Source organism: Globicephala melas, chromosome 7, assembly GCF_963455315.2.
Source record: "Globicephala melas chromosome 7, mGloMel1.2, whole genome shotgun sequence".
Lineage (NCBI taxonomy): Eukaryota > Metazoa > Chordata > Mammalia > Artiodactyla > Delphinidae > Globicephala > Globicephala melas.
Window position 1 is genome coordinate 88,743,783 of NC_083320.1, and position 21,962 is coordinate 88,765,744.

At 35.1% G+C, this 21,962-nt stretch overlaps 1 protein-coding gene across 1 annotated transcript in view; it reads left to right on the forward strand.

Moving 5' to 3' along the window:
* LRP1B (LDL receptor related protein 1B) overlaps positions 1-21,962 on the forward strand; it is a 1,792,829-nt gene that overhangs the window by 1,441,256 nt on the left and 329,611 nt on the right. Inside the window, exon 42 of the mRNA XM_030883038.2 lies at positions 18,716-18,905. Coding sequence (XP_030738898.2) covers positions 18,716-18,905 — 190 coding nt within the window. The remainder of the gene's footprint in view (positions 1-18,715; positions 18,906-21,962) is intronic.

Consider the following 21,962-nt stretch of genomic DNA (forward strand, 5'->3'; position numbering starts at 1 on the left):
GCCTCTCTGCGGCATGTGGGATCTTCCCGGGCCGGGGCACGAACCCGCGTCCCCTGCATCAGCAGGCGGACTCTCAACCACTGTGCCACCAGGGAAGCCCATCATCAGATCATTCTTTAAATGGATTGTAACGGTAAATTCTTAGGTTTCAGTTTGTGTAGTCCCAGATATTGATTCCTTGACAAATTTACAATTTAGAAATGGAATTTTGGCATTAAAGAATGATTTTTAAAGACTGAACACTGTCAGACTAACAACTGTAGACCGAACAAAGAGATTATTTAAACTGACAGTATTGAAGCATGAAAGTCTTTTATGATAGCATTTAAGATTAGGTAAGGAAACAATTTTCTTAATGTCTGTTTCAGTAGCATATTCTATTTTTTCAGCGGGGGTGGGGCAGAGTTTAACATATTTATTTCTGGTTTATGCAAACTCTGAGGCGAGTTGGAGGACTCCATGAGGCAGCCCTCCTTCATGAAGTTACTCAGCCATGTAGACTGCTTCCAATTCTGTCTACCATGTCAAGTGGCTTCCAAGATCATGACAGGGCAAGAAAAATTGTAGAGAACTTATCCTGCTCTTCTCTGCTTTAACTTAAAAATGATACACATCTTTCCCATTCATCACCAGAAGTTATGTGCCAGAATTAATCATATGAATACAGCTAAATTACAAGCAATTGGGAAATAGAGGGGCCATGAGGATGTTCTGTGAGCAATCAGTGGCCACATTCATATTTGAAAGAAAAAAAATAGAATCAGGGGAGAGAAAGGTTAGACGTGAGAACAAAGAAAATATAGTACGAGTAACAAATTCCGAAGTAATTCTGTCCCAAACCACAGTTTTATGTTGTTTTCCCCAAAAAAGTTTTGTTTTAAATAGATCAGTGTGTCTGAACATGAGAGCCTATTACTGACTTTTGATAATATGTAAAGAAAATATTGCCAAGGGAATGGCATTATTAATACATTTATCATTTTAATTTTGTGATGAGTGATTTTTAAATAATAATTTGGTTATTTTTAGTGAATGTCTTCGTAAAGAAGAGTTTAAAAATTAGATTAGCTCCCACACACTGCACTGCTCTATGCTTAATTTAAAAATTAATTTTTGAGCATTTTATTTGGGAATTCAGCAAACATGAGACACACTTATTACCTACCATTACTAGGTTCTGGAGATACAAATGTGACTAAGACATATAAAACCTATTTCTGTATTTTAAGTGGTCAATCCCAGAAAGACAGTGCTTATTCAGATAAATAAGTCATCACTAAGGTGCTTGCAACATGGTTAGAGAAATAGATCTTAACATTATTATGATCCAGCTTAATAAGTATGAAAATAGAAGTATAGGCAAAGTAATACTGTAAAGTGAGAAGAGGTGAGAGAAGAGCCTAATATGAGGAAGGCATCTTGAGAAGACAGTTTTCTGAGGACATTTTTTCAAGATAAATGGAATTGGTGATTGGAGGACTAGGAGAAGGATGTTATGACACACATTTTATTTAACTTTGATTGCTTAGAGAAAAGTTTCATTCAAAAGTGCATATATGGTATCCTTTTTTTTAAAAAAAATATGTATCTAATGGTAGAAGAACATAATCTAAATCTATAACCATAACCCAGACATGCTGGAATTTCCAAGCACAGCTTTAGGCTCTTGCCCTGAATCCTCCTTAAGTCCATATCCCTACTAAGGTTTCCAGTGAACAAGCCTAAATAAGAAGTGGATATTTTATCGGGGATTTCATGGAAACCTGCAAACCAGGGGTTTCATTGAACACCACACAGGAAATTCCCAATAAGATCTTAGTGTTTCCTTCCCCAAATTTCTCTCTTTAGCTATCACCTCATAACATTTTCATCTCTTCTATCACATAGCACTGAGAAATCTACTTTATTTTCCTAAGCAACTCAGCTCTCTCTGGTCTTACTATCAACAAACAAAAACAAAAACCCTGATATTCAAGACAATCTATTTTAACCTCAAATATGCTACTCAAGACAGCTCTGCAACACTTCCTATAAGTGGTTTATCTAGTTATTTAACTATAATAAAGAGGTTTCTTTTGAGGGGCAAATAATACTATTAGGAGAAAAAGATTACTCTGTAGAGTTAAGAAGCACTCTAAATCTCCTAAGTTTTCTTCTGAAAATGGAGTTAGAGACAAGTATGTAGAATTCGCAATAGAAATTTGGGGAGCAAAGATAAACAAAGCTGGACACTAGTTAAAGTGGTAAGGACAGATTTTAATTAGTAATATACTATTGCAGTAAGGAAGAGGGTTCAGCATGAACTGAACTCAACTATGATTTGTACAGAGGTGATTGAATAATTTAAAGGGAGAATGACAGAGTAAGGAGTGGGGTAAACAGGGAAGGGAAGAAAAAAATTACAAAGGATGGGTCAGTGTGAATTTGACTAGGCTAGCTGTGTCTGCTAACTGGCAGTTATCAAAGTTAGGATTCTGTTCTCCCATGGAGACTGGGAGACAGAGCTCCTATCTGCCTGATGATTACATTTCAAAGGAAGAGCTTTCAGATCCTTGAGAAAGACACTCTTGAATTATAGGAGATATGTGTATAATAAAAGGGACAGAGGAAGGATCCACAACTGTAAGCTCTTTTTAGTAAATGCTCTGAGGAAGGGTGGGCAGGGACCTATCAGCAAGTGTTGGCTGGAAAGAGCAGTAGATTCTTTTAGCAGCTTTCAGTTTTCTCATGCAGGTACTTTAAGGGGGTCTAGGGTCATCCTAGGGATGCTGCCTTGAGCTGTTAGAAAATAGGTTACTGTTTGTTTAATTTTCTAATGTGGGGGGCAGGGTGTAGATGAACTCATTTGTGCTGAGAGTTTGTCATTTCTGTAGGCCCAGATTGAGGCTTAGTCCAGAAAAGGACTCAGAGGAACATGGCTAGGAGACAATCTTTGTCAGGGGTCATCCTGCAGGTCATCCTGCTAAGCTGTTTTATATTCACTAAGAGCCTTGGGGAACACTCATAATGGGGATTAGGAGCGGGGGGAATAGGAATAGACAGGGAGAGAGACAAGAATGTATATAATCATGAAAGTCAAGCAAGGAGAGAATTATGGGAAGAAATAAAAGAGAATGAGACACTGTGAAGAGTGGCATATAAATCACCAAGGCAACACTGAAATGTGTCAGGAAGAACAAAAGGCTAAGCTAAAGTTGTACCAGATGAATTTGGCCCATGATTCTGTCCTTTCCTCTAACAATCTTCCATTTCTGAAAGAGAAGTACAGCGTTGGAGGAATTATGATGAAGGTCCAGAAAGGCATAAAAGCTGACGCCAGTAGTAACGACATCATTAAAGTGATTGACCCTATTGTCTAGTTTTTGGTAGGGCAGATATCATAGTCCTTGAGTACAGTAATTAATTGTATGATGAAAGGCAGATTTTGTGCTCAAACTTGGAGGTGCAAACAATTATTAACTTCAGTTTTCATGAAAATGCTGACAAATAAGAAGGTAACAGGTGGAAGAGAATGAGAACCAATTGAAACCCAGGGCTGGTGTTGATGTAGAGAAAGTTGTAGCAGTTGAGAAATGGTGAGGATAAGTAAACCAAAGTTCTGATAAATAATTATAGGTGACTAAAAATGATAAGGATGGAGATAAAGGGAGGAAATAGAGAGGTTTAATACTTTGCTCAGAGGTGACTGTAGACACTAATGCTGGTGAGAAATAGAAATTTTAAAAATAGGTTGCATACTGACAAAGGATTAATCTCCAAAATATACAAGCAGCTCATGCAGCTCAATAGCAAAAGAACAAACAACCCAATCCAAAAATGGGCTGAAGACCTAAATAGACATTTCTCCAAAGAAGATATACAGACTGCCAACAAACACATGAAAGAATGCTCAACATGATTAATCATTAGAGAAATGCAAATCAAAACTACAATGAGGTATCACCTCACACCAGTCAGAATGGCCATCGTCAAAAAATCGTCAAAAAATCTACAAATTACAAATCCAGTAAATGCTGGAGAGGGTGTGGAGAAAAAGGAACCCTCTTGCACTGTTGGTGGGAATGTAAATTGATACAGCCACTATGGAGAACAGTATGGAGGTTCCTTAAAAAACTAAAAATAGAGCTACCGTAGGACTGAGCAATCCCACTACTGGGCATATACCCTGAGAAAACATAACATAATTCAAAGAGTCATATACCATAATGTTCATTGCAGCTCTGTTTACAATAGCCAGGACATGGAAGCAACCTAAGTGTTTATTGACAGATGAATGGATAAAGATGTGGCACATATATATGATGGAATATTACTCAGCCATAAAAAGAAATGAAATTGAGTTATTTGTAGTGAGGTGGATGGACCTAGAGTCTGTCATACAGAGTGAAGTAAGTCAGAAAGAGAAAAACAAATACTGTATGCTAACATATATATGGAATCTTAAAAAAAAAAAAAAGGTTCTGAAGAACCTAGGGGCAGGACAGGAATACAGATGCAGACGTAGAGAATGGACTTGAGGACACAGGGATGGGGAAGGGTAAGCTGGGATGAAGTGAAAGAGTGGCATGGACATATATACACTATCAAATGTAAAATAGTTAGCTAGTGGGAAACAGCCGCACAGGGAGATCAGCTCAGTGCTTTGTGTCCACCTGGTTGAGTGGGATAGGGAGGGTGGGAGGAAGATGCAAGAGGGAGGGCATATGGAGATATATGTATATGTATAGCTGATTCACTTTGTTATATAGCAGAAACTAACACACCATTGTAAAGCAATTATGCTCCAATAAAGATATAAAAAAAAATAGGTTGCATAGACTCAAATGATTAGCTTTAGGGAGTAGGTGAAAATTGAAGATATTTTAACATGAATGCCTGTGTAACTGAAGTGAATGTGGTACATGTGGTGATGTAAGCTTATTCGAAAAAGCACATGTAACTCCCTGAATTTTTATACTTAAAAAATCTATACCACATAATTTAGCACTTAATAGCATGTTAGTGATAAAAAGGGGTATTTTCTTCTAGTAGATTCTAGGGTCCGCCTTTTGTGTATTCCTTCTTTACAGGGCTGAGCATACAGTAAGTACTCAATAAATAATTCCCTTTATTATAATTATTTGATATTGGGGTATTTGCAGGGAATTTAACATTTTTTATTTTGCTTTAAATATTAGATAAGTGTGTTTATGATTATATACCTTCCACTCCATTTAAACATTTTTAATTTTAATTTAATTTAAATTTTTTAATTAAACCACATTTCAGTGGGAATAACTTATAAGGTGAGACTTTATTTTTCTTACTGATATTTTTAGTTGGCAGGCCAAGTGTTTTTTTCTTACATTACGGTATTTTAATATTGTGTGCACGTATAATATATAGTGTTTTTATGTAATGAATTTATTATATGTGTGGAACAAATGTAAAATTCTGAATATAGCACGTGTTTTAAAGTATCAGAGAATAATATTCATTTATTTAAATAAATTTTCTAATACCTAGTCATATTGAGTTGAATGTCAAAACACTCTGTTATTTCCTAGAGATCAAATGTTTCTATCCATCTCTTAAGTTCCTTTCTAGTTCTAATACGAATTTCCATCCTTTTTCTTTGCAAAACCTGGCCATAAAGAATTGAGCCTTCCTCTCTCTGTCTCTCTCTCTCTCTCTGTGATCCTCGTCATCTGATATGGCCTTTCTTTTTTTTCCTGCTTCATTAATTGCCCATTTGAAAAAAAAATCACCTCTATTTATGTCTTTACTTTCTTCCTTACAGATCTCTGTCCTTGTCTCTTTCACATTGTTATCAAAATTTAATATTTTCTAGTATTTAAATTTTCTAATAGTCCCATCACTTTTCCACCTATGAGGTTATCAAATATTTACATTATCATCCTACCAGTAATAATAAGAGTCAAAGATACAGTAAGTGGTTTGGAGAGCTTAGCTTATTCCAAGGGATGAGGAATAAATAAACTAGAGCTAAACTTCTTTAATAAGGGGAGACTTATATATACAAATGCAGATTGTAGCCTCTTAGAATTCAAAACCCACTCCTATAATAGCTAATATTTCTAGTATTACACTTGTGGAAAAATGGGGATGATAATTTATCCAACAAAGCATCAACATTGTTAAGCATAATTGGCTATAGCCTTGTGTAGAGCAATGCAATAATAATAATATTGCCAACATATTAAGCCCTTTGTGCTAGACACTGTTTTAAACACTTTACCCATGTTAACTCATATGATCATCCCAATGTCTTATTAATTTAATACTATTATTATTCTCATATTACAGAGGAGGAAATGAAAATACAGAAAAGATAAATGAATTGTCCATGGTCAGGGCATATTGCCTGTAAAGTGATAGTGCAAAGCCATTATCTGAACCCAGAGTTTGTGCTCTTAATTATTATCCTATATGCTTCTCCAATATTCTGGGTCTTATAAAATAAATTAACAATTAGGCATATAAAAATTAAAGCATAAATATACAGATACTGCCTTCAGTGTATTAATGTAGCAGAAATTTATGTATTTATTCCACAAATAATTTCAGTTGCTTGTTCTGTGCATTATAGTGGGGTGACAGGCAAAAAGAATACAAATAACAAACAACATTCTAGTAGATTATGAAATAAACAAAGGGCAAAGAAAAAGAAATATGTAAGCATGTAGATGGTATTTAATTCCATGGGAATAAATGAGATAACAGAGAGTAGAAAAGAAAGAGAAGAGGACCTTAGATAATGCCTACATTTAGATGTTGGTCAGAGGGGTTGCTAACAAAGATACTGGAAAGGAGATACCAGTGAGATATAAGAAAAACAGGAGAGAGCATGCCAAAAAACACAAACAAACAAAACAACTTTTGAAAAGGTTTCAAGAGGAAGGAAGACAGTGAAAATCTGCTAAGTAACTTGGTAAGATGAAGAAAATGTGCATTGGATTTAACAGTAGAGAAATTGCGGGTTATCTTGAAAAGAGTAGTTTCAGTGTAGTTGTTATAATAGAAATCAGATAATTCAATAAAACGGAGGTCTTTATGTTGTAGGAAAGAGCAGAGAAAACAAAATGACCAACATCCTTGAGAAGGAGAGAGAGAAGACAGCATAATCCAGAGCACAAGTAGTGGATTTCCTCTCTATAGGGAGACAGACACTTCTCAACAGGAGGGAACCAGATACAATTGAGATAGATTTGTAGGTTTGGTGGGAAACTAAAGGATATGTTTCTGAATGAAACAGAATATTATTAAATATTAATATTATTATTATTAAAATTATTATTATTATAGAATAATATTAAAACAACTGCTCTGGAAATATTGCAAATAATTTAATTGATTCCACAGTTTTATTTTTTCCATCTAACTTTGTGTTTTTATCAAAGAATAAATAGTATATTTAAAATATTAAAAATGGAGTGACCCATAAGTAATATATATATATGAAACAAGAGGATTATTATGACATTGATCCCTTAAATTTATCCACTTGATACGATAACTTATACTCTTAAATAGTTAATATCTTCATGCAATGTATAGTTATAATGCTTAAACATTTTTGAAAGATTAGTCTCTTAATTAATCTGTTAATCTCATTACTTTTTCTTGGATTCTTGATAACAATAGCTCTAAAATCTAAAGTCAAATTACTATGCAGATTTATATTATTCTGTGAAGAATTTCATCCTCTAATTAATATTGAAAAGATATTCCCTCAAATACACATGTTGCTTTATATCTTTGCTTAGTTGTTCAATACTCCAAAAAAATGACTTCAGCTTTTCTGAAAGAGGCAAGCTGTTATATATACAAAATTCTTTTAAAAGGACAAGAGCCTTGGTATCTAAAAATCAAGATAATTTACTATTGTTTTTGATTATCTAAAGCTATTAAAAACAAAACTAGTTTGTTACTTATACTTATTTGTTCTAAGCATTGTAGTGATTTAGAAAAAAATTACTCGATTTTAATTATCTGTATGTAGCTTAAATACATTGATATTAGATCATTATTTATATATGATTGTAAAGGAACAAATTTGACAACAGAATATGAAATGTTAGCTTGTACTGAGTCTCATAAGTTTAAGCCCAATCAGCTGATACAGTAGCTTCAAAATGCCAAGAACTTGCAGAGGAACAAAGGGATGGCTGGAATAATATTTTCTCCGCTCCATAGAAGTCCATCAATTAGAGGGAGAGATAAAGCTAATGCAGGTAATTATGCTGTGAATCAGAATGACATAGAAAGGGTAACATGTATTCAAGTCAGAGTGATATTAAGGTCTGAAATCCGCAAATTAAAGGGTTATTATAATATATGTGTTTGTGTGTGTGTTAGGTAGAAGGCAGAATCAGACAAGAGATAATGGCTGTAGGACATGGGAGAATACTGAAGGAGCAAGTGAAACTGTGAATCAGAACCAAACAATGGGATGTAGGAAAAAAAAAAGGCTATCAGAGATGCTAGACCAGATATCTGAAGAAGGAAGGGGAAATTAAAAGAAGGAAAGAAAAAGAGGAGAAGGAGAGGAAGAAAGGAGGAGGAAAGGGGGAAGGAAGAAGGGGAAGAGAAGAAGGAGGAAATGCATACATTAATGGCTGGTTAAAACGTTACATTTCTGGTGCAGAAGTCAACAACATTGTAACTGCTCTTGACTGAATTCAGTTTACAGGGCTGTTGTCCATTCTGGAATGGGAATCATAAAATCATCAAAAGCAACGTGTGTGTGTGTGCTGTCCAATTAATTGTATGCACCATATTTATTACTTACATAAACACATACAATCAACAAATGTACAGTAAATACTTTTTCTTGAAATTACTAATTTATCACCAAAGAATAGCTGGTAGACTGGGTATAGTACTGCATTTCTGTTAAGAATCCTCCTATACAGATGTCCGTCAAACAACATGGGGGTTGTTGTACCAACCGTCTGAGCAGTCAAAAATATGCGTATAACTTTACATTCTCTCCTTCGTATAGGTGGTTCATACACAGATTCAACCAACCACAGGTTGTGTAGTACTGTAATACATAGTGAAGAAAATCTGGGTGTAAATGGACTTGCGCAGTTCAAACCCCTGTTGTTCAAAGGTCAACTGTACTTGTACTATTTCTAGATTACCAAAGCCCTCATTTCTATGCTTCTTTCCAGACTGTATTTTTGAAGTTGTTTATCATCTTTTTTCTACATAAGGAAGTCTACATTTTATGGCCCATTAAAAATAATAAAATATAATACATTGTAAAGCATTAATCATTACAAACTTAGGAAGTTATCCTCTGAAGCGTATTTAAAGCAAGAACACCTGGAAAAGGCTTTAAACCAAGGGAACACATATCTAATAATGGACTTAGAGAAACTTGAAAGTTTACCAGGGTCTTAGTATGGGTAAGAAAACTTTCCTGATTTCTCTCATATCATATGAAGAAATTATTGTCTATGCTAAATGTTTATAAGTGAATTGTTTATAAGTTGAGATTGTTTTACAGAGTATGAATTCATTAAGGGAAATGATGGATCTTATCCAGACCCCTGAGGATGGGCAGATACACCTCTTTCTCAAGAATGTTCTGGTTTATGATTTTGGCCTGATGACTTACCTCACTTTCTCACAAAGGAAATGAGGATGAGTTCCAAGTCACCTTGCAATTATATTTCTCAAAGAAAGTCTGTACATATCAGATCTCCTCACCTTGCCCTGGAGGATGAAGTATGATATAACTGAGGATTTTAGAAACCATAGGGTCTTTGTCCTTCCCTGGGAGCCCTTGGCATACCAATGTTGGCTTCATTTAGGTTGAGTCAGTGCTTATCTCCAATTACTCCTGAAGAATTTGTTACTGAACTGGTTGCCTGAACCCGTGCCAGGGTCCTAGCTGAGGCCAAGTCCATTTGTCTCTGTTGGAGAGATTCTTTTTCCGCTCGGATTTGCACAGCCAATCACAAAACCGATGCTGAGACTGGAACAGCATAATTTTTATTCAGTGGTAGAGAATGGAGAATTGAGAACTTAGTTTGCACATCAACTTCTCAATTCAGTTTGGGCTGAGACACCATATACATAGGAGGGTCGAGGTAAAAGAGGGATTTGGAAAGAGAGGGAGGAATATTCATGACTTATCTGAGAACAGGGGTGTGGTTTGTACAGGAGCAGAGGCAACACTCCTTTTCACTCCTTGTTTGAGCTTTTCCTGTTGTCATGGCAACTGTCAACTGTCATGATGCTAGTGGGTGTGTCATTTAGCATGCTAATGTATTACAGTGACCATATAATGAGGCTCAAGGTCTACTGGAAATGAAATCTTCCACCATTTGGGGCTTAGCTGGTTATAATCAGTTCTTGTTTTTCTCTTTGCAGCTTCCCCCTGGAACTTAGATAAGAGCAATTGGTTTCCATTTGAGGGAGGGGCAGGGGTATGATTCTGGGGCAATAGCCTTGGTGACAAAATGACACAACTATAATTACCCATATGCTCAATTTTTTCATCTCTTATATGTCTTGGCTTACATTAGTGATGACACAAGATAGAGGCATTTGTTGAGACCTGTTTGAGTCAATATAATTTTCAGCTGAGTCAGGAGTTCAGGTTGATATTCAGACTTTGAATGTTTCTAAATCTGGAAAAAAAACCCAAAACACAAGGAGTAAGATTAAGAAAAAAAAATACACTGTTACTTAACAGCTTCAAGTCGTTTCAATTTGCTTCCATACTCTCTTAGGGCAAATTGTTCCTTTGTTCTGGGAATGAGAGTAAATAGGCCTCTTTTGTTATGCAGTGTAAACTAAGACTCTCTTTTAACATGGAAATATTTGAGATACTCTAGTTCTAGGGAATTAACCTTTGGGATGATAGTAAAAGCCTGTCTTTGTTAGAGATAGATTGCAAAAATAAAAAGTCTTCCAGAGAGGTTGGGTTTCCTCTTGTTAGAGGGCTGAGGGCCTGAAGTTAACGGATCCACATTCATGAAAGGTAGCTTTATTGCAATACTTTGGGCACAAGAAGAGTCGAATTCAGATGGTGAAGGGTGATGCAGTTTTATAGATGTTTGTTGCAGGAAGGGGACCCCTTCCAGGGCCCGAGAGTGGGCTCTTCTTTTTTTTTTGCGGTACGCGGGCCTCTCACTGTTGTGGCCTCTCCCGTTGCGGAGCACAGGCACCGGACGCGCAGGCTCAGCGGCCATGGCTCACGGGCCCAGCCGCTCCGCGGCATGTGGGATCTTTCCGGACCGGGGCACGAATCCGTGTCCCCTGCATCGGCAGGCGGACTCTCAACCACTGCGCCACCAGGGAAGCCCTAGTGGGCTCTTTTTAAACACTTGGAAATGAATTGTCCAAGGAGACACACATGCTGACAAAGCAAAATACTTTATTGGGAAGGAGCACCATGGCGGAGAGCAGCAGGGTAAGGGAACCCAGGAGAACTGCCCTGCCACATGGCTCACAGTCTCAGGTTTTATGGTAATGGGGTTAGTTTCCAGGTTGTCTCTGGCCAATCATCTTGCTTATACCCATATTTGATCTGATTCAGTCCTTTCTGGTGGCCATCACATCTCTCAGCCAAGGTGGATTCCAGTGTGAAGGTTTCTGAGAGGTTGGCAGGACATATTATGGCTGGTGTCTCCTCCTTCCTTTTGGCCCCTCCCAAATTCTTCTGGCTAATGGTAGCTTGTTAGTTCCGAGTTCCTTATCAGGACCTCCTGTTGTGAGGAAACTCATGCAAGCAGTTATTGTTGTGTCTGGCCAGGGCAGGTGGTTTTGGTCCATGGTTCCCTAACATGTTCATTCACTGGAACCCACATCATTAGTGGCTACTTGGATTGACATCTTCTTTCCATTATATATCTAGCTAGTTACTTTGCACATAATAGAACTATGGGTTTTGGTTTATTTATTTATTGCCTGCCATCTTACTGAACTCCTAATAATTCTCAGCAGATTCTCTATTGTTTGGGTGGTTAATTACCAAAAAAACACATTTTTTCCAGTAGAACTGTTCGTTGTTTAAATTTTTAGACTGTAATGTAGATATTTAATTTGTTTAGTTTTTAGTAAATTAGACTATAAAAAAATGTTGTGCTTTTTAACAGTTAAAGGATTTAAGAACATAAAAATTTAGGTCAGAGTCTACAGGTAAAAGCTATTCTGTAATTAGGGTTGATCAGGGCTGACATTCCACATATTTGGCAGTCTGTACTGGGTCAATCTGAATGGATGTCGTTTGTTCAGGTCAGACATTGGCCAGTACCCTTTACTGGTACATGTCAGTCTCGGTGTGTGATTTGTTAATGACCTTAAATAATCTGAGGAGATTTTTAAAAAGCCTATATCTAAAAGATCTTTTAGATAATCATTTTATTGAATTAATAATTAATACAGTTTAATTAATACAAATTAATGTGGGTAAAAAACCCCTGAAAATGACTAAAGTCTCCAGACAAAGGGGTGGCAAGTCTAATTTATAGTAGGCAATCTGCATAGAAATCTATTGCAATCCATTCACCAGTTCAATAGTTAGAAAAGTAAAAATAACCCATCTAGTTAATCACTTGTATCTATCAGTTGACATTTGGGCTGTTTCTGCCTTTGGCTATTATGAACAAAGCTGCAGTGAACATTTGTGTGCATGTGGATATATGTTTTCATTTTTCTTGGATAGATGTAACAGTGGAATTGCTAGATCATGTAATAACTATATGTTTAAATTTTTGAAAACTGCCAGACTGTTTTCCAAAGCAGCTGTACTATATTGCATTCCCACCAGCAATGTATGAGGGTTCCGATTTCTCCACTTCTTTGTCAAAACTTATCTTTTTTGATTACAGTCATCATAGTGGATCTGAAGTATGATTTTGATTTGTGTTTCTTTGATGGCTTATAATGTTGAGCATTTTTCATGTCCTTATCAGTCATTTGTATACCTTCATTGGAGAAATATCTATTCAAATTATTTGCTCATTTTTTCCATTGTGTTGTTAATTTATTATTGAATTGTGAGAATTCTTTATATATTCTGGACACAAGACCATTATCACATAAATAATTTGCAAATATTTTCTCCCATTCTGGGGGTTGACTTTTTACTTTCTTGGTGGTGTCTTTTGAAGTACACAAGTTTTTAATTTTGATGAAGTCCAGCTTATCTATATTTCATTTGTCATTTATGCATTTGGTGTCATGTCTGAGAAGGCTTTGCCTCACCCACGTTTATTTTATTCTAAGAGTTTTGTAGCTTATCTTCTACATTTAGGTCTAAGATACATTTTGAATGGATGTGTGTGTATGGTATGAGGACATTATTTTTTTGAATGTGGATATATAGTCATTGTAAACCATTTGTTGAAGAGATTATTTTTTCACCATTGAATTTTTCTGATACCTTTTTCAAAAATCAATTTACCATAAAAATAAGGCTTTATCTCTGGACTATTGATTCTGTTTCACTGATCTATATGTCTATCCTTACAGTAGTACCACACTATCTTGACTACTGTACCTTTGTAGTAACTTTAAAATCAGAAAGTTTGACTCCTTTAAGTTTGTTTTTCTTTTTAAAGATTGTTTTGGCTATTTTAAGTCCCTTGGATTTTCATGTGCATTTTAGGATCAGTTTGTTGATTTCTGGGAAAAAACCATCTGGGATTTTGATAGGAATTACACTGAATCTGTAGATCTATTTGGAAACTATTGCAATCTTAATAACATTGTCTTCCAGTTATTAACATAAGTTACTTTTCCATTTTTTGTCTTTAGTTTCTTTCAATGATGTTTTGTAGTTTTTCATGCAGAAGTTTTAAGATTATAATTCTTTTGCTAAAGTTATTTCTAACTTTATTTGCCTGTCATATTTTCTACTCTTTTCAATGCTGTTATAAATGGAATTGTCTTCTGAATTTCATTTTTTGATTGTTCATTGCTACTGTATAAAAAATACAACTGTATTTTGTATGTTGCTTTGTACCCTGCAACCTGGTTGACTGTTTTTATAATTCGAATAATTTTCTACTGAATTGCTTAAGATTTTGTATATCTAAGGGTATATCATCTGCAAAAAGAGATGGTTTTACTTGTTTTCCAATCTGGAATGATATTCCAGATTGGAAGGATGATATTCCTTCCTTCCTTTCTATCTTTTTTTTTTTTTAATTTAAAAAATTTTCCCAATTACCCTGAGTGAATTTCCAGTACAATGCTGAATAGAGAGGCAAGAGTAGACTGTCTTATCTTGTTCCTAGTCTTAGGGAGAAAACTTTCATTTTTTTCATGGCTAAGTAAGGTATAAGCCTTTTTTGTTTTTTTGTTTGTTTTAATAGGTTGATTTTATCAATTTGAGGAAACTCACTTCTATTCCTAGTCTGTTGAGTATTTTTATGATGAAAGTCTTTTCGATTTTGTCAAGTAAACCTGTAGATTAGCTACATCAAATATTGGCTCATTGTAATGAGGGAAACTGTACACCAGAAGAGCTGTAGCTTATCTCACCCCTATCCCAAAAGAGAAGGAAAAGTAATTATAAGAGGATTTTTAGAAAAAGGTGAGTTTAGGCAAAATTTAAGTAATATTTTGTTAGGCTTAAAGTAAAACAAGGCTATGTGTACTCTCTAGAGTTCAGCATCAGGTCTGGAGTGTGAACTGGACCCAGAATCTTGTTTCTCTGGAAACTATATCGTAAGATATATGTGGAATGTTGTGTCCAGAAACTTTTTATTTTAAGCTCTGTCCCTGGGTTGTAAACTGAGCCTGCTTCTCTGTGTCTTGAGATCCTCCAGACAAGATTGAGATGCTTCATACTACTGACATAATTTCCAGCAACAAACTTTCTGATATTCTTTGGCTTTAGAAAATAAGCCAGTGAATAAGAGAATATTATACTTTCAACAGGGAGGCCATTACAGTTGTAGCATGTCCTTGGGATAAATATTATTTCCTGTTAACTTTGTGATAGGATTTATCTGTGACGGTTATTCCAGCCATATGACTGGCAATGTTTTATACATGTGGCTCCCTCCCAAGAATACTTCACTGGCTTTCCCATTTTGTAGACTCTTATCCTGCCTTTACAACACTGCACAGGCAGGAAGGAGCTGTTTTCTCTTCTTCAGTGGTGATGAGATGAAGGTGTTTTCTCTATGAAGTCCTTGGCTACCTGTCAAAATAGCACCATAATAGTTATTTTCTGACTTATGCCTATTCTACATCCTTGAGGTCCAACGCTGTATTCTACATCCTTGAGTTAACTCTGTATTAATTTACTCTGTTCAATATTTCAGGACTGGTTGATGGAATAAATAGGCATTTTACTTTAGTTTTCAGACTACGTATTATCTGCCAGGACCAGTGACTCAAAGTACTTATTTTACCTGTTCAACTGATTCAGGAACTTTAGTGTTCATGCACACACACACACACACACACGTATCACATGATGCCTGTTATAATGTTAATTTCTTAGTATGCCTGCCAAAGTTATATATATATATTTTTTCTTAAATTAAATATGCTAAGAGTACTAACTCAGAGAAAAACAGATAATATGAAGTAATATCTATCATAAAATAGACATTAATGTCTTTATGTTATCTCAACTAAAATATTCTCATGATTTTAAAATTTAATATTTTCATGATTTTAAAAAATATATGTATATAGTCCCTTTCAGATTTTCTTCCCTTATACATTATTACAAAATATTGAGTATAGTTCCCTGTGTTATACAGTAGGTCTTTGTGGTTATCTATTTTATATATAATGGTGTGTCATTTATGTTTTAATTGGCCATTTGCTAATGACAAATATAATTTTTATAGGGAGTTAAATACCTTTTTTAAAATTAATTAGTTTATTTATATTTGTTCTGGGCTGTGTTGGGTTTTTATTGCTGCATGCGGGCTTTCTCTAGTTGCAGCGAGCAGGGGCTACTCTTCGTTGCGGTGCGCGGGCTTCTCATTGCGGTGGCTTCTCGTTGCGGAGCATGGGCCCTAGGCACACAGGCTCAGTAGCTGTGGCTCGTAGGCTCTAGATCACAGGCTCAGTAGTTGTGGCACATGGGCTTACTTGCTCCATGGCATGTGGGATCTTCCCGGACTAGGGATCGAACCCATGTCTCCTGCATTGGCAGGCGGATTCTTAACCACTGCGCCACCAGGGAAGTCCCCTAAATACCTTTTTAAGAGATAAATATTTTAAAATGTAGCACCAGATTATGATTAAGTGTACTGTCAGGTTGTCATCTATTACAAAAAAATAAAACAAAAGAGATTATACCTGGACAGTGAGATGTATTATGTACTCTAGTAAACTTGGAACTATGTCAGCCATAGAAAAGAAGCATCTGCTTCATCTCAATGGTAATACCAAGTGGTTTCTTCCTGATTTGGCAGGAAAAAGTGGCCATGAAGAAGATCTGTCAAAGTCAGTGGAAGGGGAAGATACAAAATGAGGATGGATTAATAATTTTGATTTGCTTGGATTTTTTCAGAGCCATGCCATTTCTCATTCTATTTGTGGATGATGAAAGAGTGGAATGCTGCTTATAATACAAATAGAGTTGGCTTCATTTCTGAAATGATGTGAAAGTGCTAAAAATACAGTGGAATAGATGATTTATTAATTAATAATTGAAATACTTTTGACCATTATCAACCTCCCACCTACTCACCTCAAATAGGAATACCATATGATTCATATAAGCAAAGCTTAATGGATTTTATTATGATTGTGTTTTATAATGTTTTCTTCCATCATCTCTGGCCTAGGTTTCCATACTAATCACCCACATTAATTTCTTATAAGTAGTTTTGTTGACTGTGTGAGAGGTTATTCATGGTAAATTACTAGTGATACAATTCACCCAGAGTCAGACAAGTTGAATCTAATGAATCATTTGTTTGGTTCCAGCTTGATGTACATTGAGAATAAGCAATAGCTGCTATAAATCCATCTCTAAATAATGGTGCTGAAGAATGTAGGCTTACAGAAGCACATGGACCTGTGTTAAAAATCTTGCTTCAATACTATTAGTTCTGTGACCATAGGTTTCAGTTTTCTTCTTAGGAAAGAGGAACAATAAAACTAACTTCACAGAGTAGATTTACACATAAAGTGATGTATGCAAACCAATTACACAATTCCTAGCAGAAAGACAGTGTCCAATAAATGGCAGATATTAATTTTATCATTAGTGGATTTTCCTCTGTTGCATGTAGAAAAAGAACAAAAGGACAAAATTTTAATAACATTCAAGAAATGTAGTTCAAAAGGTTTTAATATTGTTTTGCTCTCCCACTAAATCTTACTGACCATCAAAGTAAACATTTACCCATCTCAAACCTGAAAACAGCTCTTTTCATCTACCTGTTTCCAGAAGAGCTTAATAATTCTTTTGAGATTCCTTAAGAGAAAAGCAATAGAAAGACTCTGCCTGTTATAATGTTAATTTCTCAGGATGACTGCCAAAGTTATATACATATATATATTCTTTCTTAAATTAAATATGCTAAGAGTACTAACTCTGAGAAAAACAGACAATATGAAGGAAAAACTTTAATAATTTGGTTATACTTAAAGATGTACTCAAAGCACCTCTATGAAAAATAAACCAGTCACTTATGTTATCCTAGTGATTGGAAACACAATTTTAAAAAATGTCATGAAGAACCTAGGGGTAAGACAGGAATAAAGACACAGACCTACTAGAGAATGGACTTGAGGATATGGGGAGGGGGAAGGGTAAGCTGTGACAAAGCGAGAGAGAGGCATGGACATATATACACTACCAAACATAAGGTAGATAGCTAGTGGGAAGCAGCAGCATAGCACAGGGAGATCAGCTCCGTGCTTTGTGACCGCCTGGAGAGGTGGGATAGGGAGGGTGGGAGGGAGGGAGACGCAAGACGGAAGAGATATGGGAACATATGTATATGTATAACTGATTCACTTTGTTATAAAGCAGAAACTAACACACCATTGTAAAGCAATTATACTCCAATAAAGATGTAAAAAAAAAAAAAGAAAGAAGTACTTTTGTTTTTCATATTGTCACTTTTATGTATTAGACTATGGGTACTACCATTTATCTTTTTCTGTCAACATTAAAGCATGCCTTAGGTCACAATTAATTTTATTTACTTTTGTTTTTGTATCACATTAGTCGAATAGAATAAAAAAAAATCATTGCATTAACTTATTAAAACATTCTCTACCATGGTTTGATAGTTGCAAGTGTAGAGTTGTATTTTGGCTTTTTGATACTTTGTTGTAGTTTTTGATGTGTTTGTTTTTCCTTGATGTCTCTAGATATAGTATCAAGATAAAACTCATTATGATTGTACTTAAATGGTATCTCTGACATACGATTTTCAAAAGCATCGCTAAATTCTTGCACACTGGATACTTTTTGAAAATTAATTACTAAAATGTCAAAATAAAAGAGAGCCACCATTTTCCTAAATAAAAGGCAATTACTTAATTAAGGTTTTTTTGGATAAGAATATTCAGTCTTTAACGCATGTTTTTGTATAAATTCTCCATGAGCAGTTCACAGCTCAGTTTTACAGTGTGTAATCAGCTGTCATTGTAGGCATTATGTAGCATTACATAGGCATCATAATTATTATATTTTTGCTTTTTCTGTTCAGAAGCCAAGTCTTTTGTAGATAAAAGTATAATTTTTTTCTTTTCTTTCCCCTATCAGATGTGGGTTCTGTTGAAGGACTTGCCTATCACAGAGCCTGGGATACACTGTACTGGACCAGCTCCACTACCTCATCTATCACCAGGCACACAGTGGACCAGACTCGGCCTGGAGCATTTGATAGGGAAGCCGTCATTGCCATGTCAGAGGATGACCATCCTCATGTGCTAGCCCTAGATGAATGCCAAAAGTAAGAAATTTGTATTTCTTCATTATAATTATAAGTCAAAGACTATCAAAGCTATATTAATTTTAAAGAGAATTAGCATTAAAAATACAGATTTCCTTTGAAGTTCTCTTTTCACAATTCATAAAACTGTTTTTTATAAGACTCTTTTTTATTATAAATGTGGATAATTGAAATCTGAACTCTTTAAATGCCAGGCATCACCTCCATGAGAGATTCAGTAAAAACAAAATTGAAGGATGAAAGGAAAAATAGAGACAATACTGTGATTGAATAGACATTTTTCATATATGTAAAAGAAATTAATGCATCACTGATTGAAATCATAAATTTGAAACAAAAATAACACTATTAACAAGTATTGAAACCTAAAAGGTGTTTCTGTAATTCAATTAAGTAATTTTAACAATTGGGGATCTGTCCAATTGAAATACAGAGGAAATAAATAACAGCAATAGATCTTTGTGTGCAGCTGTAATTTCAACATGAGATACTTGACAATAGTCTACATGGTCCACATTGGTTTGATGATATATTGTGCAGGTATTTATAATAATACTTATGAAGAATTCATGGCAAGAAAAAATGTTCAGGCTATAGTATAAAATGTATAAAAAATAAAACAAATTAGAAAAAAGTTATGTTTCGGGGGATGCTATAAAGAACACAATTATATGAAAACTGAAGAATGAAGCTCAGGTTAAGTAGAAAACAAATATGTCTATGGAGTTTCACTCTTATGCAATATGGTAGGAATATTTGTTAACTACTAGAAAGTGCTTTTACTCTTAAACGAAACAAGGACACAGAAATTAGACCAATCTGGTTTCACTGAGCAGAAATAGAAGAACTTATTTTAGGTGTGTTGAAGAAAAATGGAAGAATAAAAAACAATGACTGATAAACACTAACCCTGATCACTTGAGAGAAGAAAAGAGCACATGAATTACTCAGTGTGAGAATAACTCAATCTGGATACTCTTATAGAACTAGAGATGAGAATTGACTTACTTTACTTAATTAAACATATTGAACTTATAAATTAAGACTCTAAAGTTTGAGAGATGCAGGTGAAGAGAAGGTTGACTCCTCACACAGATTTGGTTACTTAGTTCAGGTGGACACAGGCCTCTAGATGCCTGGGCAGAGCTAGTTCTGCTCACACCACTGCCCTATCAGTAGGGCTTGTTGTTGAGTCAGCTACACTGATCCACCAGGAGAGTCTTAGGACAATAATAAATATCCTAAAGTTGATCAAAGGAATTTATAAGACAATTTTCAGGTAAACATGAGGGAGACCACTGATGATATTATACATGATTAATTTTAATTGATAAGTGCTTTATCCTATAATTATCAGTTACATAGTCTAAAATTACACTTTCATCTTATATATGGTGAACTGTAAATTAGATTTAAACACACTAAAGTATTTTAATTGGAAAATTATATGTAATTAAAGTTTAAAGTATAAAAATATTTTTATCATTAAACATATTAATGACACCTTCAAATCACTTTCATATGTTAGTTGATTAACAGAAATTTTAAAATCAAATCAATTTCTAGATGAAAGACTACTTGAGTTCAAAACTTGGCTCTGTAACTATAACTAATATTCAAGCTCTCTGGCCTTTGTTTTCTTATATGTGAAAGGGTGAAACTAAAGAAGTACTAATACCTTGGAAATTCTGTACTTCTAAAGCCCACAATCTAGAAAAATATTGCAAATAAATTGTGTATTTAATACCTCATATTATTTGGATAACTTTTTTTTTTTTTTTGCGGTACACGGGCCTCTCACTGTTGTGACCTCTCCCGTTGCGGAGCACAGGCTCCGGACGCACAGGCTCAGTGGCCATGGCTCACGGGCCCAGCCGCTCTGCGGCATGTGGGATCTTCCCTGACCGGGACACAAACCTGTGTCCCCTGCATCGGCAGGCGGACTCTCAACCACTGCGCCACCAGGCAAGCCCTGGATAACTTTTTAAACTAAATTTTTCATTTTAAAAGTTACAAGATGTGGTTAAAACTGCTGCATGATTTAAGAAAGTGGAATGCCATTTTTTTTTTTTTGGCAAATTTACTGATTCATAGGACAAACTATTTTGACACTTTCTCACTTAGAACACTTTTATGTTCCACAGAATAGATTAAAATGCTATGAAGTAAAAAAAAAAAAAAAAATGCTATGAAGTATTTTAATAAAGAGCATAGATAACCCAGCTTTCCCTAATTGGTGGGGTTACTTTTTTTAATTAGCAAGTAGAAAGGTTTTTTTGTGTGTGTGTGAAGTTGAGTGTTGTCTAGTAATAAGTTTTTGCATAATACTTAAAAAACATATATTGAATAATTATGTTGGCTATAATCCTACATTGTCTTTACATGTCTTTACATAGGAATGATATATGCAATCTTGTTGTAAATATGAAATATTATTCCAATTAGTTTTTCTCTGTATTTATTAAACATATTTTTTCAAAATGTATAGCAGCCTGCCTGTCAGCCTCCCTCCTTCCCTTCTTCCTTTCTTTCTTCCCTCTCTCCCTTCCTCCCTTTTTCCTTCCTTCTCCCCTTCCTCCCTCCCTCCCTCCCTCCATTCTTTTCTTCTTTTCTTCAGTTCAAAAACTGATCTTCAAGTAAACTCTTAGGGATACTCCTAAATATAAAGGGGGAGAAAGAAGAGCTGTTTCAGTAAAAGCAGGCCTTGGAGACTGGAACCCTATAGCCTCTCCACTCTTCCAGTGACCTTTAAAGGCTTCCATAGACTCCTAGGCCTTCTTCAAAGAATAGTTTGACAAACACTGATTTAAAACATTCTAGAAAATCTGTAAGTAACAGATACTATGTTTAAGGATTTGAGAGTGACCCCTGGAATTCTAGAAACAGGACTGTAATTTATAGAAAAATCACACTGATAAACAAAGGAGGGAAAAAAGACATTAAATAAATATAGGAGTTTAGTAATTGCTCTAAAACATAAACAGAGAAGAATGCAGAATTTAAAAAGCAAACCTAGAAGGAGAGAGAGATTTTGATTTTCACCAACTGAAGGAGAGA